This window comes from Astatotilapia calliptera, chromosome 17, assembly GCF_964374335.1.
Source record: "Astatotilapia calliptera chromosome 17, fAstCal68.1, whole genome shotgun sequence".
Classification (NCBI taxonomy): Eukaryota; Metazoa; Chordata; class Actinopteri; order Cichliformes; family Cichlidae; genus Astatotilapia; species Astatotilapia calliptera.
Window position 1 is genome coordinate 40,726,009 of NC_137438.1, and position 18,229 is coordinate 40,744,237.

At 42.9% G+C, this 18,229-nt stretch overlaps 2 protein-coding genes across 3 annotated transcripts; both read left to right on the forward strand.

Annotated features, from left to right (window-relative positions):
- Window positions 1–2,422: 2,422 nt before the first annotated feature.
- Window positions 2,423–5,155, forward strand: LOC113009323 (beta-2-microglobulin-like). The gene is made up of 4 exons (XM_026147550.2): window positions 2,423–2,739; window positions 3,119–3,391; window positions 3,970–4,006; window positions 4,242–5,155. The coding sequence occupies exons 1-3, from the start codon at window positions 2,670–2,672 to the stop codon at window positions 3,981–3,983; spliced, it is 357 nt and encodes a 118-aa protein (XP_026003335.1). The 5' UTR covers window positions 2,423–2,669; the 3' UTR covers window positions 3,984–4,006; window positions 4,242–5,155.
- Window positions 5,156–8,149: 2,994 nt separating this feature from the next.
- Window positions 8,150–17,198, forward strand: hspa14 (heat shock protein 14). 2 transcript variants are annotated; one of them, XM_080291623.1, is made up of 14 exons: window positions 8,150–8,307; window positions 10,077–10,157; window positions 11,464–11,546; window positions 12,049–12,097; window positions 12,697–12,802; window positions 13,630–13,723; window positions 13,801–13,905; window positions 14,632–14,814; window positions 14,959–15,114; window positions 15,382–15,484; window positions 15,578–15,793; window positions 15,979–16,143; window positions 16,875–16,942; window positions 17,038–17,198. In XM_080291623.1, the coding sequence occupies exons 1-14, from the start codon at window positions 8,251–8,253 to the stop codon at window positions 17,114–17,116; spliced, it is 1,545 nt and encodes a 514-aa protein (XP_080147749.1). In that variant the 5' UTR covers window positions 8,150–8,250; the 3' UTR covers window positions 17,117–17,198. The 2 variants fall into 2 exon arrangements, with proteins under 2 accessions (XP_080147749.1, XP_026003750.1); XM_026147965.2 differs by having other exon boundaries at window positions 8,151–8,307; window positions 14,653–14,814.
- The last annotated feature ends 1,031 nt before the right edge of the window (window positions 17,199–18,229 follow it).

An 18,229-nucleotide genomic window follows, 5' to 3' on the forward strand; every position in this document is an offset into this window, starting at 1 on the left:
TATAGTCCAAATAGTTTTTAAAGTTTTAAAAACTGAGCTTTAAATTATTAGCGGTAATAAAAAATGAGAAAAGCCGACAGTGATCCCTGACTGTTTTTATGGGCTTGTTGAGATTAAATAGAACAAGATACAAAGAATTAAAACACATTAAAAACACAACAGACTTAATAAATGTAAAAAAAAAAACCCCAAAGAATTACCAGTTGTTGGGGTTTTTTTTACCTTAGTTTTGGGGCGACCTTTGCTCAGGGAAGCGTATCTGTAACCGGAAGGTTGCCGGTTCGATCCCCGGGCTCTCTGTCCTGGTTGTTGTGTCCTTGGGCAAGACACTTCACCTACCGCCTACTGCTGTTGGCCAGAGGGGCCGATGGCGTGATAAGGCAGCCTCGCTTCTGTCAGTCTGCCCCAGGGCAGCTGTGGCTACAACTGTAGCTGCCTCCACCAGTGTGTGAATGTGAGAGTGAATGAATAGTGGCATTATATAAATCCAATCCATTATTATTATTATTATTAAATGCAGAGTACGTTGGGCCCGGAAGCAGGATTCATCATGTCATCACTTAAAGACCAGATAAACTTTTTTATAAATTAATTAAACAAATGTAACAAGTACAAAAAATATGGCAACAATTGCAAAGCCTTTTCCAACCCTTCACACAGACACTGCTATCAGGAAAGCTCGCCAGCGACTCTACTTCCTGAGGAGGCTGAGGAAGCTTGGCATGAACGCTAACATCACCTCAAATTTCTACAGGTGTGCGATCGAGAGCTTGCTGACGAGCTGCATTACAGTTTGGTACGGAAGCTGCTCTGCCAGCAGCCGGCAATCACTACAGAGGGTGGTGAAGGCAGCAGAGCACATCACTGGCACGAGGCTTCCTGCCATTCAGGACATTTATCTCCAGCGATGCCTCCGCAGAGCACACAGCATCACCAAGGACCACAGCCACCCAGCACATCAGCTGTTCTCCTTGTTTCCATCTGGCAGACGTTACAGGAGTCTGTCATCAAGCCATTCGACACTTCAACCACAACACCTAAACACACACAACACAGATGCACTCAGAATCGGTCCTACAGTTTCATAGGTACATTTTACACTCTGCACTGGTCACTTCACTGTTATTAGTATTTAAACAAATAAAAACCGTACTCCATGCAATACTGTACTAAGTGCCACTCAAAATTTGCCACTGCCATGTGCAATATTTCATTTGCCCCCCCCAGCCCACAATTGTGTTGATATTATTTTCATTATCTGTAATTAAATTAAATAAATAAATAATAACTAATTAAATAAATTAATAAATTAAAAGACATAAAATAAAATACAATTCTAACCTAGGGGTTTTCTAAAAGCTTCAGTGCATTAACCATATGATGCAGAGCCACAGCTTGTTTTTGTCCATAAACTTCACTGTTCACTGTGAGAAGTGAAAAAGGACGGCCTTGTTGTCAGAGATCGACATTTATGAATGAAGAATTTACCCATAATAATGATCACAGTTAAGACATTTTCAAGTTTCTTTTTTTCTTAAAGATCCAAAAATACTTTTTTTTGAAAATTCACGTAAGTTTGGAATCTTTGGGAAAAGCCAGTAGTGTACATCGTCCCACGGGGCTTTACAGTGTATACACTGGTAAAATAAATGTTTTGTCATTCAGTATTCCCATCACAGAAAGAACAAGAGTTATTATCAACACCAAAACGATGTGTGGGAAATTCTTTGGAAAGGTAAACACCTGAGAGGATTTTCTAAGGTCTGTCAATAAAGTACAAAGCAGCAATTCCGGGCTGTTGTGCCAAAAAGTGATTGCTCGTATTTAAACTGCTATAAGTAACTTGTTATATTAAATTGTGAAACATATGTCAAATGCTTCCCTCATGGAGGACACAAAGTCACACTGAGCCACAAACAACATTCGTGTAACAAGCTAGAAGGCGCAATCAGTTTTTGGCAGTGACTTTTATATAACCTTTATTTATGCAGTTAAAAAATCTCATTAACATTGAAAATGTCTTTTGTAAGAGTAAGTTGGCCAAGAGGACAGAAGAAATGGCAGCAAATATTACAATAGTTCAGTAAAAATATTTTAAGTGGGGATAAAGGACCGGATTGGTTATAATGTAAGTACAACAACACAGAGTTGTAAAGATACTTGAAAAACTGATAATTTTTTAATTCTATATAAAACCTCTTTGTAAACGCTGTTCACCGAAGTCTGTTTACCAACATACGTAAAGATATTACACATAAAAAATACACGGAAACATTTGTTTTTGGCACAACACCGGCAGCCATCTCAAACATGGCGGCTTATTTGCTCAAACGACAGTGAACAACAACATGTCGGAGTAAATTCCGCCTAGCAACATGACGTTTGGAGTTTCCTATTGGTAGAATTATAGGCACGTGTCGTCTTGTCACGAGTTTGTGCTGCTTGTGTTTTTTATAAACGGGGCGCCATAACATGGGTTTGGTGGGCGGGGTTACAGACCCCCTTTTTGTTAGTTAGCATTAGCACTGCCTGGACGTCCCGGTGTCTGTTAGCTAACACTCCCGATGTGAACGGTTTCACTTTCGGTGTGGATCGTGACGCACTGTTGTCTTCTCTCTGTCGAGCGAATCTCCAACAGCGATATATCGAGTCGGTCTGTATGTGAAACAATGAAGACGTTTGTGTGTCTCGCCGTCGTCCTTCTGCTGGGACTCACAGGTCTTTCGGCAGTCAAGACCAGTAAGTGATCTCCGGTAACTGAACATGTTTGTGTTTCCGAAATGGCCCGATGTTATCAGGCGGAAGGCGCTCGGGCCCAGTGAAAGCAAAACGGCTTTAAAGGTAGTAAAGTGGAATCTCTGGGAAATGGCAAACAGTAACATACTTACAGTACTTACAGTATTAAACGACTGATAACTTGTACTTAAAGGCGCTGTAACGTTTTACGAGTACTACGAGTACTTCCTTGTTTGGCTGTTGTGCGTGACACACTGTGACGCAGATAATTGCCGTGTTTATATTTAATAAGTTGGTGGAATCTAAATGAATATTTATCATCTGGATTAAATTATTGTCTTTATTTCATCTGTAAGTGAGTGACTGTTTTTGTGTTTGCCAGTTTCACCCAAGGTTCAGGTGTACACCCGCTCCCCCGGACACTACGGGACCGCCAACACCCTCATCTGCCATGTCAGTGGATTCCATCCTCCTGAAATCACCATCGAGCTGCTCAGGAATGACAAAGAGATGCCAGGCTCTCAGCAGACCGACCTGGCCTTTGAAGAGAACTGGCACTACCACATGACCAAGCATGTGCCTTTCACCCCAACCAAGGAGGATGTGTTCACCTGCAGAGTAACTCATGGGGGGAAAAAGAACACATATATTTGGGGTATGAGTGTTTTTCACTGTGTCTGTGTGTACGTGTTGTTTCACAGGTCACAGTACGTGAGGTTAGAAAATATTTTGCTAAATTTTCTTAGTTCTGTATTTTAGTTTTGTACACACATATCATCTATATTTATATATTTATTTCTTATTTCAGATCATGTATTTTATTACATTGACTAACATTGTTTACAATAAACAAAACTATGGAATAAAAAACGGTTCAGAAACAGAACAATTACAGAACATAGAACATTGTGCAAGTTCCTAATACTCCATTCATCACTCATTCATATTAAAAGCATCATGAAAAGAAACACGTAGTCATTCAAACGCTCATTAACAAACAAGCCAATAAGAACAAATTTGTAGTCTCAGATGTTGTCCTCTTGTAAAAACACATTTTATATTTTCAGAGACGCTGAAATGTTTTTACAAATGCATCATGTTCATCAGTCAACACTTGCCTGCTTTAAAGACCTTATTGAAGTTTTAAGTTGAAATTGTTGGTGTTTGTAACAGGCGGGGAGTAACCGGCCAGATCACAGCTAGCATAAACATGTTTTGAATGTCTCGTTTCAGAGGCAGATATGTAAGTTCTACACGTGTCCAGCTCCAGGTATGTATGTGCTCATCAGTATTCATACTTCAATATAATGACATTACATTGTTGTGGTGGAGGAGTGTGGCTTGTGTCTCAGCTGCAGAGCTGTGTCTGACAGCAGGGAAGCTACAGTCAAATCATAGCAGTGTGTTTGCAACCGTGCCAGCCACCCTCCCCTGAATCCGCTGCAGCTGACCCACAAAGCACTGAGTGATAGACAATGTTTGTATTATGTTTGTGGTCCCCACAGGTCTGCTCAGCAGGATGGAGAAGATTGGAATATTTCTGGAATCTTGAAAATGTCTAAAGTAATGGATTTGATTATGCAACCGTTTGAGCTTCACAAAATGAAAACACTGCACTTCCACGGGCTCAGACAGCAGCCATCCTTCAGCTTCATTCGTTTCTGTGACACACAGCACCACAGCAGCGTGCGTTAAACCACTCAATTTTGCGTCTGCTGTCAAAAGTGAACACGAAGTATCAACATCGACAGCAGGCGTCATGTTTGAAACGTGCCCAGCTTACTCCAGTCACGTAGCTGAAATGTTCCCTGAGGCCAAACCAAATGTATTTTCTGTGCCTTATTCTCTTAAAACAGCTGGAAGACAGAACAACCCATAACTACACTTTGCCTTTAACACATCCAGAACGTGTGAAGCACCTGATTTGAAGTTATCTCGAATGATGAGTTTTGGCATCTGCTGTGAAAGGTCTGGATGTGTGTTTCCTACTAGCTGTAGGAAACACACATCCAGGTGGTGTCCGTGGGTGTGGTCGTCCGTGGAAACGTGCAGAAGTTTTGAGGATTTGATTAGTTATGGATTTCTCTTCAGATAAATATTCCTTTAGGAATCTTGTGGTGATCTGAGTATCGACTTTGTGGTGGTGGTGAAACTGAAGTGTTTGCATTGCTCTGATTTTTAAGGTAAATCTATACAGACTAAAGACTTTCATATTAATGTTGTAATAAGGTAATCAATGTAAATATGTATCCAATTTGAAAATGTGTATTTTACTAAAACATGCTTTGTGTTGAAATGACTCCAAACGTGACCGTTTGCTTGGTTTGTTTGTAACATTACAAGTTTATGAAGTTAACCAGACGGTTCCTGTTTGTTCTGGCATATTTTATGCAAAATAAAACTATATTGGTTTAATTCACATTGGAAGTCCAGCTGTGCACAGCGAGTTATTATAATAGTGATGTTAAACTGTGTCATGTGACCTGGCGTAGAAGAAGTCCTCCTCTCGCCGCCTCCACGTCACAGCTAAGAGAGGTTTAAGGTCCTAATATCCAACCTCATAATCTGCTAATATTTATTCGTAAGCAAAGATGAATCAAAATATAAGTTTTTTCACTGTATAAATGAGAAATCAATGAGTGAGAAAATGGGGTGAGAGTGATTCCACGTACTGTTAACAGGTGGAGCTGGTGGGTTCATGCATGGCTGCTCATTTTTCTTCTTAATGGTTTAGCAGGGAAGGCAGCTGGATGAGTTCGGACTGAGCGAGTCCCCTCACCTGCATCGACTACACTCTGCATGCTTGCTGGGTCACACTCATAGTCAGGACTTTTTAACATCAGAGAGCCAAGTCCGACTTCCTGTGTGGGGTTGTGGCCCTGCAGGTGATACATTGTGTATGTTTGAAGCTTGAATTCTTCCGTACATGAGAAAGGTCGTTGTTTCTCACCACTAAACGGTTTGTATTTAATTCTCAATTCACTGGAGAATCCAGGAGAATTCCAAGAAGTGCATGAAAGTCTGATGCTTCGGTGTATTCACGGATCATTTAGTATATTTGGGGTAACGTATGTTTTCACGCTTTATTGACTTTTTGGTGTAAAAAGGAGACCGTGTAACATCTCCACAGAGGAATCTGGAAATGACACGTTTGGATCTAAATTCAGACAAATTCACCAAAACAATCGAGGTGCATTAAATTTTTTGATAGGCACCAAAGTTCTTTATATGATTTAACTACAAGAATAGAAACAGCTGTTCTTACTGACGGACCTCGTGTTTCCACCCACCCCACTGCCTCCACCAAAAGCAGCAGAGCACTGTGCATCTCCTCTCCACCTGTGACCTCATGATCCACCTGCAGGTAGGCGGAGTCTGGACTCTTCGGTAAACACGACGTTGCTCCATGTGTTCAGGTTGCAGGACAGATGGACACCAGCACATCAGTGTGAGGGGACTGCAGGGTCTGGCCTGAGCTACAGAAAACTCCAAACAATCAATAACATAATAAGCTGTTTGCCACTGGCAGAGAATATTTTATATATAAAGTTTATAATAATATAATACAGGGATTATTATAAAGTTTTTACTGGGCACAACCTGCATACTCAGCTCTGCTAACCACAAATATAGCTCTTTATTTCTGAATGATTGGTGCCACGAGGTTTACTGCCAGTCAGCGTTATTATAACAAAGAGCTGACCAAACAAAAATATCCTTACTTATTGTGTAAGGTTACATATATATACAATTAAATTACTGTGTCTAAATGATATTAAATCTAATTTATGAGTGTGAAGCGTCGTAGCAGAGCCCTGCGTGGGATTATTTCCTGCTGCATTTGCTGCACAAACCCACAGCAGGACTCTGCTTCATAGTTTTAGTGAACGGTGTTACTGCAGTAATGAATGCCCGAGGTTTTAAAAGCGCTCTGATGTGATTTATTGTATGTTTACTGTTACTTCTATCAACTTAATATGAACTGTTAGCTATCACACAGCAGCAGCTCTTATTCCAGGGGAATTTCTAATTTCCCCAATAACAAAAACATACTGTGTAGTATGGCAGAGCTGCAGTAACGGGTGTAATTGTAGGATGGGAATCAGAAATGTTCAGACATTTTTATGTTTACTTTTACTTCGTGATTATCAGGTAATTTAAGGTTTTTTAAGTTGTTCAGCGATCATTTAATAAGTGTTTAATAAGGAGTCTGAAGTACAATAAGGACAATCAATGTAGCTGATAATCAGACCACTTCCTTTGGTGGCTCTTTGTCCTGGATCATCCAGCCAGGCTTCACACTCTTCTCCCAGGAAGCTAAAATGCTTCTCAGCTCCACAACTTTCAGGGTTTTAAGCCCATCATTACACAGATGCTTCAGAAGAGGCACTACAGACTGGACACAGCCCTTTTTTAAAGCTGTACTACATGTACACGAGTATTTGTCCCAAGCTATTTGATCGAGCTATTTTTAAGCTCTGTAAAAGAAATCCAAAAAGTTCTAAAAATTCGAGACTGAGGTTCAGTTCAATGCATACATCTAAGTGCTGGGCTCATATTACATAAACGTAAGTATGTAGTCCCATTACTTAAAGGCAATCATCATAGCTTGTAATTACCATTTCCTCTCGTCTGTGTTTCCTGATTCAGCTACAGTCCGTTCATGACGTCGCAGAGACTGTCCACAGTCTGTCAGTCTCTCTTTTGGGTGCAAATTTGGATGAAATTGGGACGATGTTCTCAGTTAAACTACTGGTGCTGATAGTCTAGAACTTTAAGTGTTCACATAATCTGTCCACATCGTCTCATATCTTTACCTCAGCAGCCGCTGTTCAGCTGTAAACAACAGGTGATATTCATGACCTCGGTCAGTAGGGCCCAGTTTATAAAGTCATTCCTCAGGACATGCAGACTGATGTCACTGTTGCTCAGTCAAGCACGACACATAACCTTATAAATAGGATGACAGAGAGGTTTATTTACTTTGTACATAAATGCTTTGTATTATCTTAACAACAGTGTCCTTTTTTAACAGACATAATTCTTTATGCATCAGGCTCCGCCCCCAGCTACCTTCAGTCTATTTTGGATGCTTCCCAGCGTAATGACTTAGTCACTACCAGACATTGACACACGTACTTAGTTATAGTCTGAAATATGTTTACAAATACCGGTAATAAAAGAATTAGTGCAAAAGGAGAATCAAAGCGTGTCAGCCATGTACATTTGATTTGTTTCAGTTTCACGGACATCAAACGGAAACGGTCGTTTGTCGCCGTTTCTTCAAAGATATGACTGGTTAGTTGGCAACTACAATCATACAGCCACAAAGATATCTGCAAAACAAATCATGAATACAAACAATGATATTAGAGTAAAAAAAAAATAAACATCAATACTTCAGAAAAAATACATGCTTTTGTTTTGAACTACTCCAAGAAGAAATTCTTCCGGTTCAAAGGTGAGGAGAGCCGGATCCATGTTTGTCGGTCTTTTGGGCTGAGGGCTGGCAGCATGTCGGCGATTGGGGTTCATTTCGGTTATACATCCGCTTGTGTGGCGATATTTAAGGTGAGTATCGCTTCATGAAACCTCGCATGTCGTCTTTGATGTGAACATTTACATGTCCTGAAGGACGCGGTGCTCGATAAGCTGCTGGCAGAGTGGATATAAGTCAATGAATTGTTTCAGTTAGTTCAGTGGGTAAAATAAGGAGAGAGGATTGCATCCAGATTCTTCATCTCAGATTAATAACTAAGCATTTTAAACTGGGACACAGTTTGGTGCTCCGATAGGACATCGATGCCAAACACATGAGAAAACTGAGTGTCCAGTATTGTACTTGGACAACATCCACCTCTGACACCACCTTTAGAGTCCAGCTCCACCCCAACATGATTTAGAGATGACCTTAAACTCCTGGATGGCCTTCCCGAAGCCCCGCCCCCAACCTTATAGTGTGGACTGCAGGGTCCAAGTGATTTAAGTGAACTTCCAAGAAAAAGGGTCAAATATGCTTGCTAAGGAAACATGAACTAAATATTAGTGGAGTTTATAATGTTCATATTTCAGCTTTTGTGTACATAAAGTCACACAGCTGTGTCAGTGGATGGAGAGGCTGTCCTCTGAGCCCCTGAATGACTGACCTCCATCGCTCAGGGAGAGCCCCTCCACACTCACACAAAACCAACTTTTCGCCGCTTGTATCTGCAATCTAAGTTTTTGCTTTTTTAAAGAACCAGAAATAATAGTGTGAACAAAAAGATGAGATGAACAGATTCATGGCATTTCTCAACAACGATGCGCCATCTGGTGGCAGCATAACATTTAGGACACAACATTTGGGTATCAATAAATGTAAAGGAATTAAATTACATGACGAGTACTTCTGGACTAGTGACATCACTGCTGACGGCGAGTAATCGCGTACATCCCTGGTTGAAACTGTCACAGCTGCAAACATCATATTAAACTTTAGAAAGATTAACAATGCAGCGTCACTCAAGTTCACATGTGTGTAAAGGCAGACGAGTGAATACTGTGCAGTGTAAATCAGCCTTTGCTTTTTAAAGTCATTAAAGATTACTTTGTCCACGATTCAGACTAAAGGCGCTGACAGGCTGACGCTTGGCCTGCATGCTTGTTACTGTAAAAACTACCCAACTACCCTTTTTTATACAACAGCCTTAACTTGTTACAAAGTGCACAAAGGAACACAGAAACTGCACCCAGGCCACTGCAGCCTTTCAGCATGTTGGGTCTTAAATCCAAGCAAGTTTTAGAAGTTTCACATTTTAGGAAACTTGAAAGCAAAAAAATGAAAACGTTGGAGTCTACCAGGCTTTTTGCAGCTGCGTCATTGCTGCCTTCCTGTAATGGCACATGTAGACGATACAAACTAAGTACCACAAACCTTAATTAGATATTACTTTGAGGAGGCTGAACAGCCTCCTGTCTTCTTTCATTTCACGATTACACAAAACCTTTCGTGACTCTGATTATTAAGGCTCAGTTCACATTTGTGCTGCATATTAATTTGAGGTTTTTCAAGTAATTCAACAGTAAACCAGTTTAGGACAGTGATGTCTTTCCACTCCAGTCAAACAACAGTCTTATGGCATGTAGTCAAGGTTCCTTGGGCCAAGCTGAACTCCTTAAGGAGCCCTACGGGGACTGAAGTCTTCTCTGCTTTTTCACAAAGATCTGCAGCTTGGATTCATACATGAAATATATGTGGATAAGTGAGCCTGGAAATCAGCTGCTGATGCATCTGAATATCCAAGAGTTTTGAGCAAAGTATATATTTAAGTGTTTCTGAATGTATGCTGCGTGTTGTTTAGGATGGACGGGCTGATGTGGTGGCTAACGATGCAGGAGACAGAGTAACGCCAACTGTGGTGGGCTACAGAGACACTGAACAGGTACGACTTTGGCTTCACTTCTTGGGTTTGTGCCTGACCCATGCACTCAGTCTTTCCTGTTAGCACTAAGGCAAGGCAAGGCAAGGCAAATTTATTTGTATAGCACAATTCAGCAACAAGGTGATTCAAAGTGCTTTACAGAGACATTAGAAACAAAAGCAAATAAAAAGCATGATTTAAAATTGATTAAAACAAGCAAACAAACTAAACACACACATTTCACACCTGTTCGCGCGATCTGAACCCTTATCGTAAGGGGAGCTACCAGTCCTTCTGTGGACGAGCTACTTTCTATTTTAAATTCCCTAAGCATCATATTGGCTTTGCACAATGTCTGTATAGAAGAAATGTTGATGACCAATCAATGAAACATATTGCTAAAATATTTGCAGTGTTAAAAGTAACTGAGAAGTTCCTCTGTTATCACAGGTCACATGTTTCTGTGGTCATGGTCTTGTCATATCACCTTATAGTGTCTAGCATAGATCTGTCTAGCATAGATCTGTCTAGCATAGATCTGTCTAGCATAGATCTGTCTAGCATAGATCTGTCTAGCATAGATCTGTCTGCTGTTTGGTCTGAGGAGCTTAGAAACAAAAGCATCTGGACTTCAAGTTGCTTGAAGACGTTTCACCTTTGCGTCTGTCCTTCTTATCCTCCCTCGCTGGTGTCTGATCTTCTTTTCTGTGCATCTTTGCTGATTTTATAAAAGCCCAATTAGGATAACCACTCCCTCAAATGTTCCCTCTAAGCCTGAAGGGAAAAAGAAGGAACACACATGTAAAGGAAGCACTCAAAACATGCGGCTATCCTAATTGGGCCCAATCACATCCTGGGCCATCTGACCTCAGGAAATCACATGATAGGGTGGGGCCAGGTTTCACAATGAGCTCACCCGAAACTCTGGCTGATTGTGACCCACACCCTTTACACACCTTGGCTCATGTGATTAGAGGATCATCAGGGGTCCTTTTGTCCCTCTGTGGGGGGGAAACTCCCACTGAGTTTAAATCTGGGACTCTCCACCATCTGACCCTCAAACTGAAGAAGCTTCTCGGATGAGAGGTGAAACATCTTCAAGCAACTTAAAGAAGTCCAGACGCTTTTCTTTGCAAGCTCCTCAGACTACGATGACCTGGATGACTGAGAACCTTCACAGACACGTTTGCTTTTTGGGTTTTGGAACTTGGAGAAGATGATTTTTTTGCATTGAGGTGCAGAATTATTCTTACATTACTGACGGCTGCTTCCTGCACCTGTGAGATATCTACTGCAGCAGCCTTTTAACCTCTGACCTCTTCTGCAGATTGTAGGTATAGCAGCAAAACAGGGACGGGTCCGCAATGCTGCCAGCACAGTCATCAAAGTGAAACAAGTGCTCGGGAGAAGGTGACACAGCTGACGATGTTTTGTTTGCAAATGTGAAACCTACATCATATTATTGTAATTATTAATAACTCAAAGGAAAAAAAGCAAGATTATGCAGCTCTAACATAGAAAATAATGATGATGATGATGATGCTTGTTCAGATTGATTGTATCATCACACGTGGACATCAGTCTGGTTTCTCCTCTGGGAAAAACAGTAACACTGTGGCAGGAACATGGAGGCTCCTGTACTCGCTGCTACATCCAGTCAGACACCTGAGACAGACCATCAGCTGTTACATATGAGAGGATGGCTTTGATCCATGTAGCAGTTGCTCAGTGAGCTCCAGTAGAAAGGAAACGATGTTTTTGAGACAGAAATGACAACATTTGTACTCATGCTGTGATAGTTGTAGCCTGAGTGAGGAAGGAACGAGTGTTGTTATTATTTATTATCCTCGACATCCTGTGGACAGCAACTCATAACTGTGTGTGTGTTGTTTCTTTCTCTCTGATTGAAAAGCTTTGATGACCCAGAGATACAAAGGCACAGAACGGAGACCAAATGTCAGGTAGGTTTCACCAACAACCCTCTGAAAGAGCCTGCAGACCAAACGCCAGGAGATCCACACAGTTTGGATCCTGGTGTTTTACAGATGGCAGGAGGCGGTGCTGAGCCAGCTCGTCTCATTTTCAACACTTCTTCTGTGCTCACAATTTTAAAACGTTGCCTCAGGTCTTGTTTGATTTAAAGCTGATGATCCATTAATGTTAAACAGCCCTGTGTCACACTTCTCCCTCCTGACTACATCCTTAGATCACAGCTCCATTTACTGACTCGTATTGACAGGATCCCTCTGATGTTGGATTCAGTAGATAATGAGTGAATTGTTCTGCAGGGATTTACAGATAACTGCAGTTTGTTTTCTTATTTACATTTTACACATAATCCTAACTACACACTGGCATTACTTACACTGAGAAGCATTATAGCATTATATTATCATTATTCGTTTTTTAGAAGCTGCCTTCAGCGGCACACATGCTGAGATTTAAACTTCCTGAAAATGCCAGTTTATGGTCTGTGAGAGAGTTTCTCTAGAACGATCTGTGATGACGGCACAAAAACACAGTTTGGTTTTTGGAGTCTGAGGATGTTTTGTGTGTTTAGGTTGTCAGCAGAGAAAACAAACCTTTTTATGAGATCACATCAGGACAGCAGCCAAAGTATGTTGCTCCAGAAGATGTCGCAAAGCTCATCTTCCAGAAAATGAAAGGTAAATCTGTTAGTGTGAAAATGTTTGTCATTATTTCCAAGGAGCCAAAGTTGCTGGTAGATTTATTATTTTTCATGTGGTCTTCAGTGATGGTCCTCCAAGCTTTCTGCAGCCTCCAGGGCCAGTGTCCTGCAGGTTTCAGAGCTCACCCTGGCTCAGCACACCTGATTAGTTCATTACCAGGCCTCTGGAGAACTTCAGGATATGTTGAGGAGGTCATTTAGCCATTTAGATCAGCTGTGTTGGATCAAGGACATCTAAAACCTGCAGGACACCGGCCCTGGAGGCTTGGGGTTCCCCACCCCTGCTGTTGGCAAAGTCTTACTGTTATCGCACAACACCGCCCCGAGGCGACAAAAAACGCTTCATATAAGCTTCATACAAACACGTTTTTGTTTTTACAGTTTATATATTTTGACATATTATTTCTGGGGCAACATTGTCAGCTTCTCACAGCGTGTGGTCCTGATAATGTGTCAGAAATTTCCCACCATCAAATCGTCCTCATTGGACATCTGATACTTTTGAAAACTCTCTAATCGACTGACATCAGTTAAGTTTGCATGTCCTGGGCGTGTTAAAGTGTGAGAGCATCTGTCCAACAGCTGAACCGCGTCATGCAACAGAACGATGCACGGCTATTACACAGTGACTGAAAGTGGACTGAGCAGTGCTGTAATAATGTCCTGGTGTTTGTCATGTGGGCTTGTTTCACTTCAGAAGGATGAGATTTTGTAATGTCCTGATACGTAAAGCCTCAGAAATGAATTGTGGGTATTCAGTTTTCTGTAAAGTAATCACCCGACTGATTATGGCTGTTTCCACAGAAACGGCTCAGTCGGCTCTGGGAGGCTCGGATGTAAGTGACGCTGTCATTACTGTTCCCTCAGAGTTTGCACATGCTCAGAAGCGTGCTCTTAGGTAGGTGCATCTTTTTTATGTCACTTTGAAAATATGCATCTGTTTCAGTTTTTAATCGTCACCTCTGTTTCCTTCAGGAACGCGGCTGAAGCTGCAGGGTTCAATGTCCTGAGGCTAATCCACGAGCCTGCTGCTGCTTTGCTGGCCTATGACATCGGACAGGAGTCGCCGTCAGGGAAGAGGTGTGTTTTAGGAAAGGAACACCTCAGATTTCATTATGGTCAATGGTTTCAAACTGACGTGGTCGGCGTGTACCCGAGCCTACATGAACTCTCCTGAATCTAAGGAGGATGGGACTGCCGTTACTTCTACCACCTGATCCAACTGGTAGAATCAGCCTAACATTAGTTTGGGCTCCTTTGTAAGCTGTGTTGGCGAGCAGGGATCGACGCTCCTGCTGATCCGACTTACGGCGCAGATGTGAATGTTGTTTGGAAAAAACTTTATCCAACAACATGTTTAAAAAGCTGGAGCATCTAAAATCCTTGTGGGAGTTCTGCTCGACCTCTTCCACTGATACCTGCTCGACTCCACTCGAGTAGGTATCAGTACCACGATGTCCAGGGGTCGTTATAGCAACCCAGTCCAAAGTCCAGTGATGTCATTTGTATGCAAACACAACAAACAGCGGAGGACACGTTAGGCGTGGTCTCATGAAGGAGACGCTTTCATTACTCAGTGACGCCACTGACTAGCCAATCGGTGGTAGGCTGTCTGCTGATGTCACATTTTTAGATCGGCTCTGATTGCTGGGAACCTCGAAACGAAAAAACTACCGGGTACTACGGCCAAGTGGAAACCCCCCAGAACCCCACCCACAGCCAGCAGAAGTAGTGCGTGCGTGCGTCAGCTACCAGCAGACAGAGCAGTCACCGTTTGAATGAATTTTCCATCTTCTTGTCCTTTAGCGATGCGTCCTGTCTCCACAGTCACGTCCTCGTCTACAAGCTCGGTGGGACGTCCCTGAGCGTGACAGTGCTGCAGGTCAATGGAGGAATGTTCCTGTGTCGCAGCGCTCACACTGACCACAGCATCGGAGGAGAGGCTTTCACTCAGGCCTTAGCGCAGCACCTCGCCTCAGAATTCAAACGGTACCAACCGAACATCAGTCTGAACGATTTACTGAGAAGGACCAAAGCAACAGACGAACATCTTAAAGATTTTTCTGTATGTTTGAGTCCGTGTAGCTGTCCTCACTGTGTGTGTGTGTGTGTGTGTGTGTGTGTGTTGTACAGCACGTTTAAGCACGATGTGAGCTCTAATCCTCGGGCTATGTTGAAGCTGATGAATGGTGCAGAGATGGCTAAGCACTCCCTGTCCTCGCTGGGTTCAGCCAACTGCTTCGTTGACTCCCTTCATGATGGTATCGACTTCGAGTGCAGCGTCTCGAGGTGAGCTGTTGTGTCGACGCACAGATTGTAAGAATCTGAATATTATCGTTGGCTGAGCCTGAGCTGAAGCTGGACGTGGAACGAAACATTTGAGATAAACGTTTGAAAGCATAAAGCTAACGAATAAGAACTAAATGAAATCAATTGAGCAGCAGAATTAAGGGAAAAGTCGTTTGTTAAATGACTTTTCCAAACACACATTATCAGGATTCTGATAACTGAGATGTTTTGTCCTTCGTGACGACCTCTGTGCGTTATTTCTTTCAGAGCTCGATTTGAGCTGCTCTGCTCTTCACTCTTCAACAAAAGCATCCAGCCAATCAAAGCCGTCCTCGAGGAGGCGGGTCTTACACCTCACAACATTAGCAAGGTACGGCGTGCAGGTCTTTACTGATGCACGAGTGATGGCATAGCTGTGTGTTAAATAGAAAAGCCGCTCCTCGATCGCTGCCATGTGTTGCAGGTGGTTCTTTGCGGCGGCTCGGCCAGAATTCCTCGTCTGCAGCAGATGATCCGTGAAATGTTTCCGGATGTGGAGCTTCTCAACGCGGCACCTCCTGACGAGGTCATCGCTGTGGGCGCAGCCCTGGAGGCGGGCCTGCTGGTCGGCAGAGATGGCCTTACCCCAGAGGAAGACTCTGTCACAGTGGATGTGTCTTCCATTGACGTACTAGTAAAAGTACTCAGACCTCAGATAAACATCTTATGTTGCACATGGTCTTTGTTGCATGCACATGAACATAAATGTTTCAGCTCTGCAGAGCTAGTCTTTGTACACTACTTATGTATTTGTACATAATATCATTCGTTAATACTGTAATCGATTTCTAACGGCTTCTGTCTGACCTTTGTGGTGTGTTGGAGGAGGTGGATGAGTCTGGAGCTGAGATGTTCACGGTTCTCCTTCCTGTGGGCACACCCCTCCCTGCCCACAGACATCACATCCTCAGGGGGGACGGAAAACTGTCCTCGCTGTGTTTGGAGATTTACCAGCGATTCATCACAGAGCAGCCGGAGAAGCTGTCCAAGGTAAGCACAAACAGACTTCCTGCTTCCTGTCTGCCTGCTGGTGCAAGTCACAGTTTACGAACTGCTTTAGAAAAACGTCACCACAAGCTGGGAACCATGTTGGCCAAAAGTCCGGTGACGTCATTTGTTTGCGACACAAACACAACAGTGGAGGACATGAAGGTGAAAGCATGCTTGTTAAGCTGATGTTAAGCATCTGCACCTTGTTGCCGAGCTGGACAGAGACGTCCTGCAGCAGTTTCTGAGGTTCATCTGAACATGTTTCTCCTCTGATGATATGAGAGAGAGAAAAACTAAAGTCTAAGCAGAGACTTCGTCCTCTCCGTGGCCTCGTGCTCCTCTCAGCACTGATGGTGAAGTGTCTCCTAGAACAGATACCCCGTGTTGTCACTTACCTGGACAAGACCAGGTGCACTATGGGAAGCAAGCCAGAGTTGATGATTCGGCCAATGTTCTCCTGGGAAATCTTGGGTCCATGTGGATGTTACTTTGGCACATAGTACCTCAGCATTCTCTCAGACCACATACACCCTTTCAGGGAAATGTTTTCTCTGAGGTGTTCCTGAGTTTTAGGCTTGGCCTCTAAATTCCTCAGATCGCCTCGGGGGAGAGGTCTGGTTTCTCTGCTTAGGCTGCTGCCCCTGTGATCCAGGATGGATAAGCCAGAGAAAATCATCATTATTATTAGAATCACTGTCAGGTTCCTGCTTATGTTTGTGTCTGTGTCACAGATTGTTTTTAGAGACCTGCAGCCCACAGAGGAGAGTCACAGCATTGACACTGTGGTGACCATGAAAAGGTATTTCCTTCCTGGGTAACATCAAGAGTCACGTGATGATGATGATGATGATGTTGTTGTTGCAAACATGTATATGTTTCTTCTTTATGTTGCAGCGATGGCTCCATTCATCTTTCCTGTGTAGAACAGGGCACTGGAAGGTCAGAGGTCGTCACCATAGCAGCTGCATCGTGACGTGTTTTCCAAAAAACAAACGAAGCATGGTCTCAGTGCGATGTTATTTTCTGTTTTTTACCCAATAAACGTATTAAACGTGCGTGTTTCTGACTCTTTGTTCAAACTGACTGCAGCACGTTTGTCGTCACGTTTGTTCTCTGCTGTAGTTTAACAGCAAACATTTGTAAGCACAGCTAAGACTGAATACTTATGTCAGTTATGATCATCTATAGAGAGTATGTACCTGTATGGTTCATAATGAAAATTGCAAGTCGATGTATCCAAGTTGTACAAAGTGTAAATGTTTAAGTGTGTGTTTATAACACACACGACAAATGCCTGACAGTATCCGCTCAGAAAGCCCGCAGCCTGATGCTGGACTCGAACTCAGGACCTTCTTGCCGCTGTGCTGCCAGGAGTTGTTGTCGTGTCGAACGGTTAAACAGTCTCGGTCCCAATCTCTGGACCACAGCACAGGATGAGCACACGCACGTGTTTCGTTCAGCTTCCTGTAGTTGAAACTTAGATCAGCGTACAGATTACTGCTGTTCGCAGACTCGTTAATATGATTTCTGCTTTCCACAGTTTGTGAAGCAGACAGGTGAGGTGAAAGGTCATGAAGTGTCCTTCTACAAACAGCCAGGGCTTAAAGTGGTCCTCAACAGACCAGTGCACCGACACACCGAGGCTCTCAGCAGGGAGACGAACTATAATTCATCTTTCATCCTTATCCCGCTGAAAACACAACGTCCACACAAACAGGAGGATCTTCCTCTGAGTTCCTGAGCATCCATCGAGATCTTCATCAAATATCAAACTGCTGGAAAGCTTCCACGCTGACAGCATCACAGCTGCTGCACATCAATGATGCAAATTTCCTGCTCCACCAAATCCCTCGGGTGGAGCTGCCTAACCTGTTTTGACTGCACTGCCATAAGGTCAGGATTTCTCTCATTGTTTGAGGGTTTATCGAGCTCTTTGCTTGTTTCTTTTTCTCCGCCTGTCCTGTTTGGCTCTTTTGCCATCAGAATTATTGTCTAAAGGCAAAGAACCAACGGATTTACTTTACCAACTGGGCCATCCCAGCCTTGCCGTATTGGTCTATTTGATTCACCTTTTATTGTTTACTTC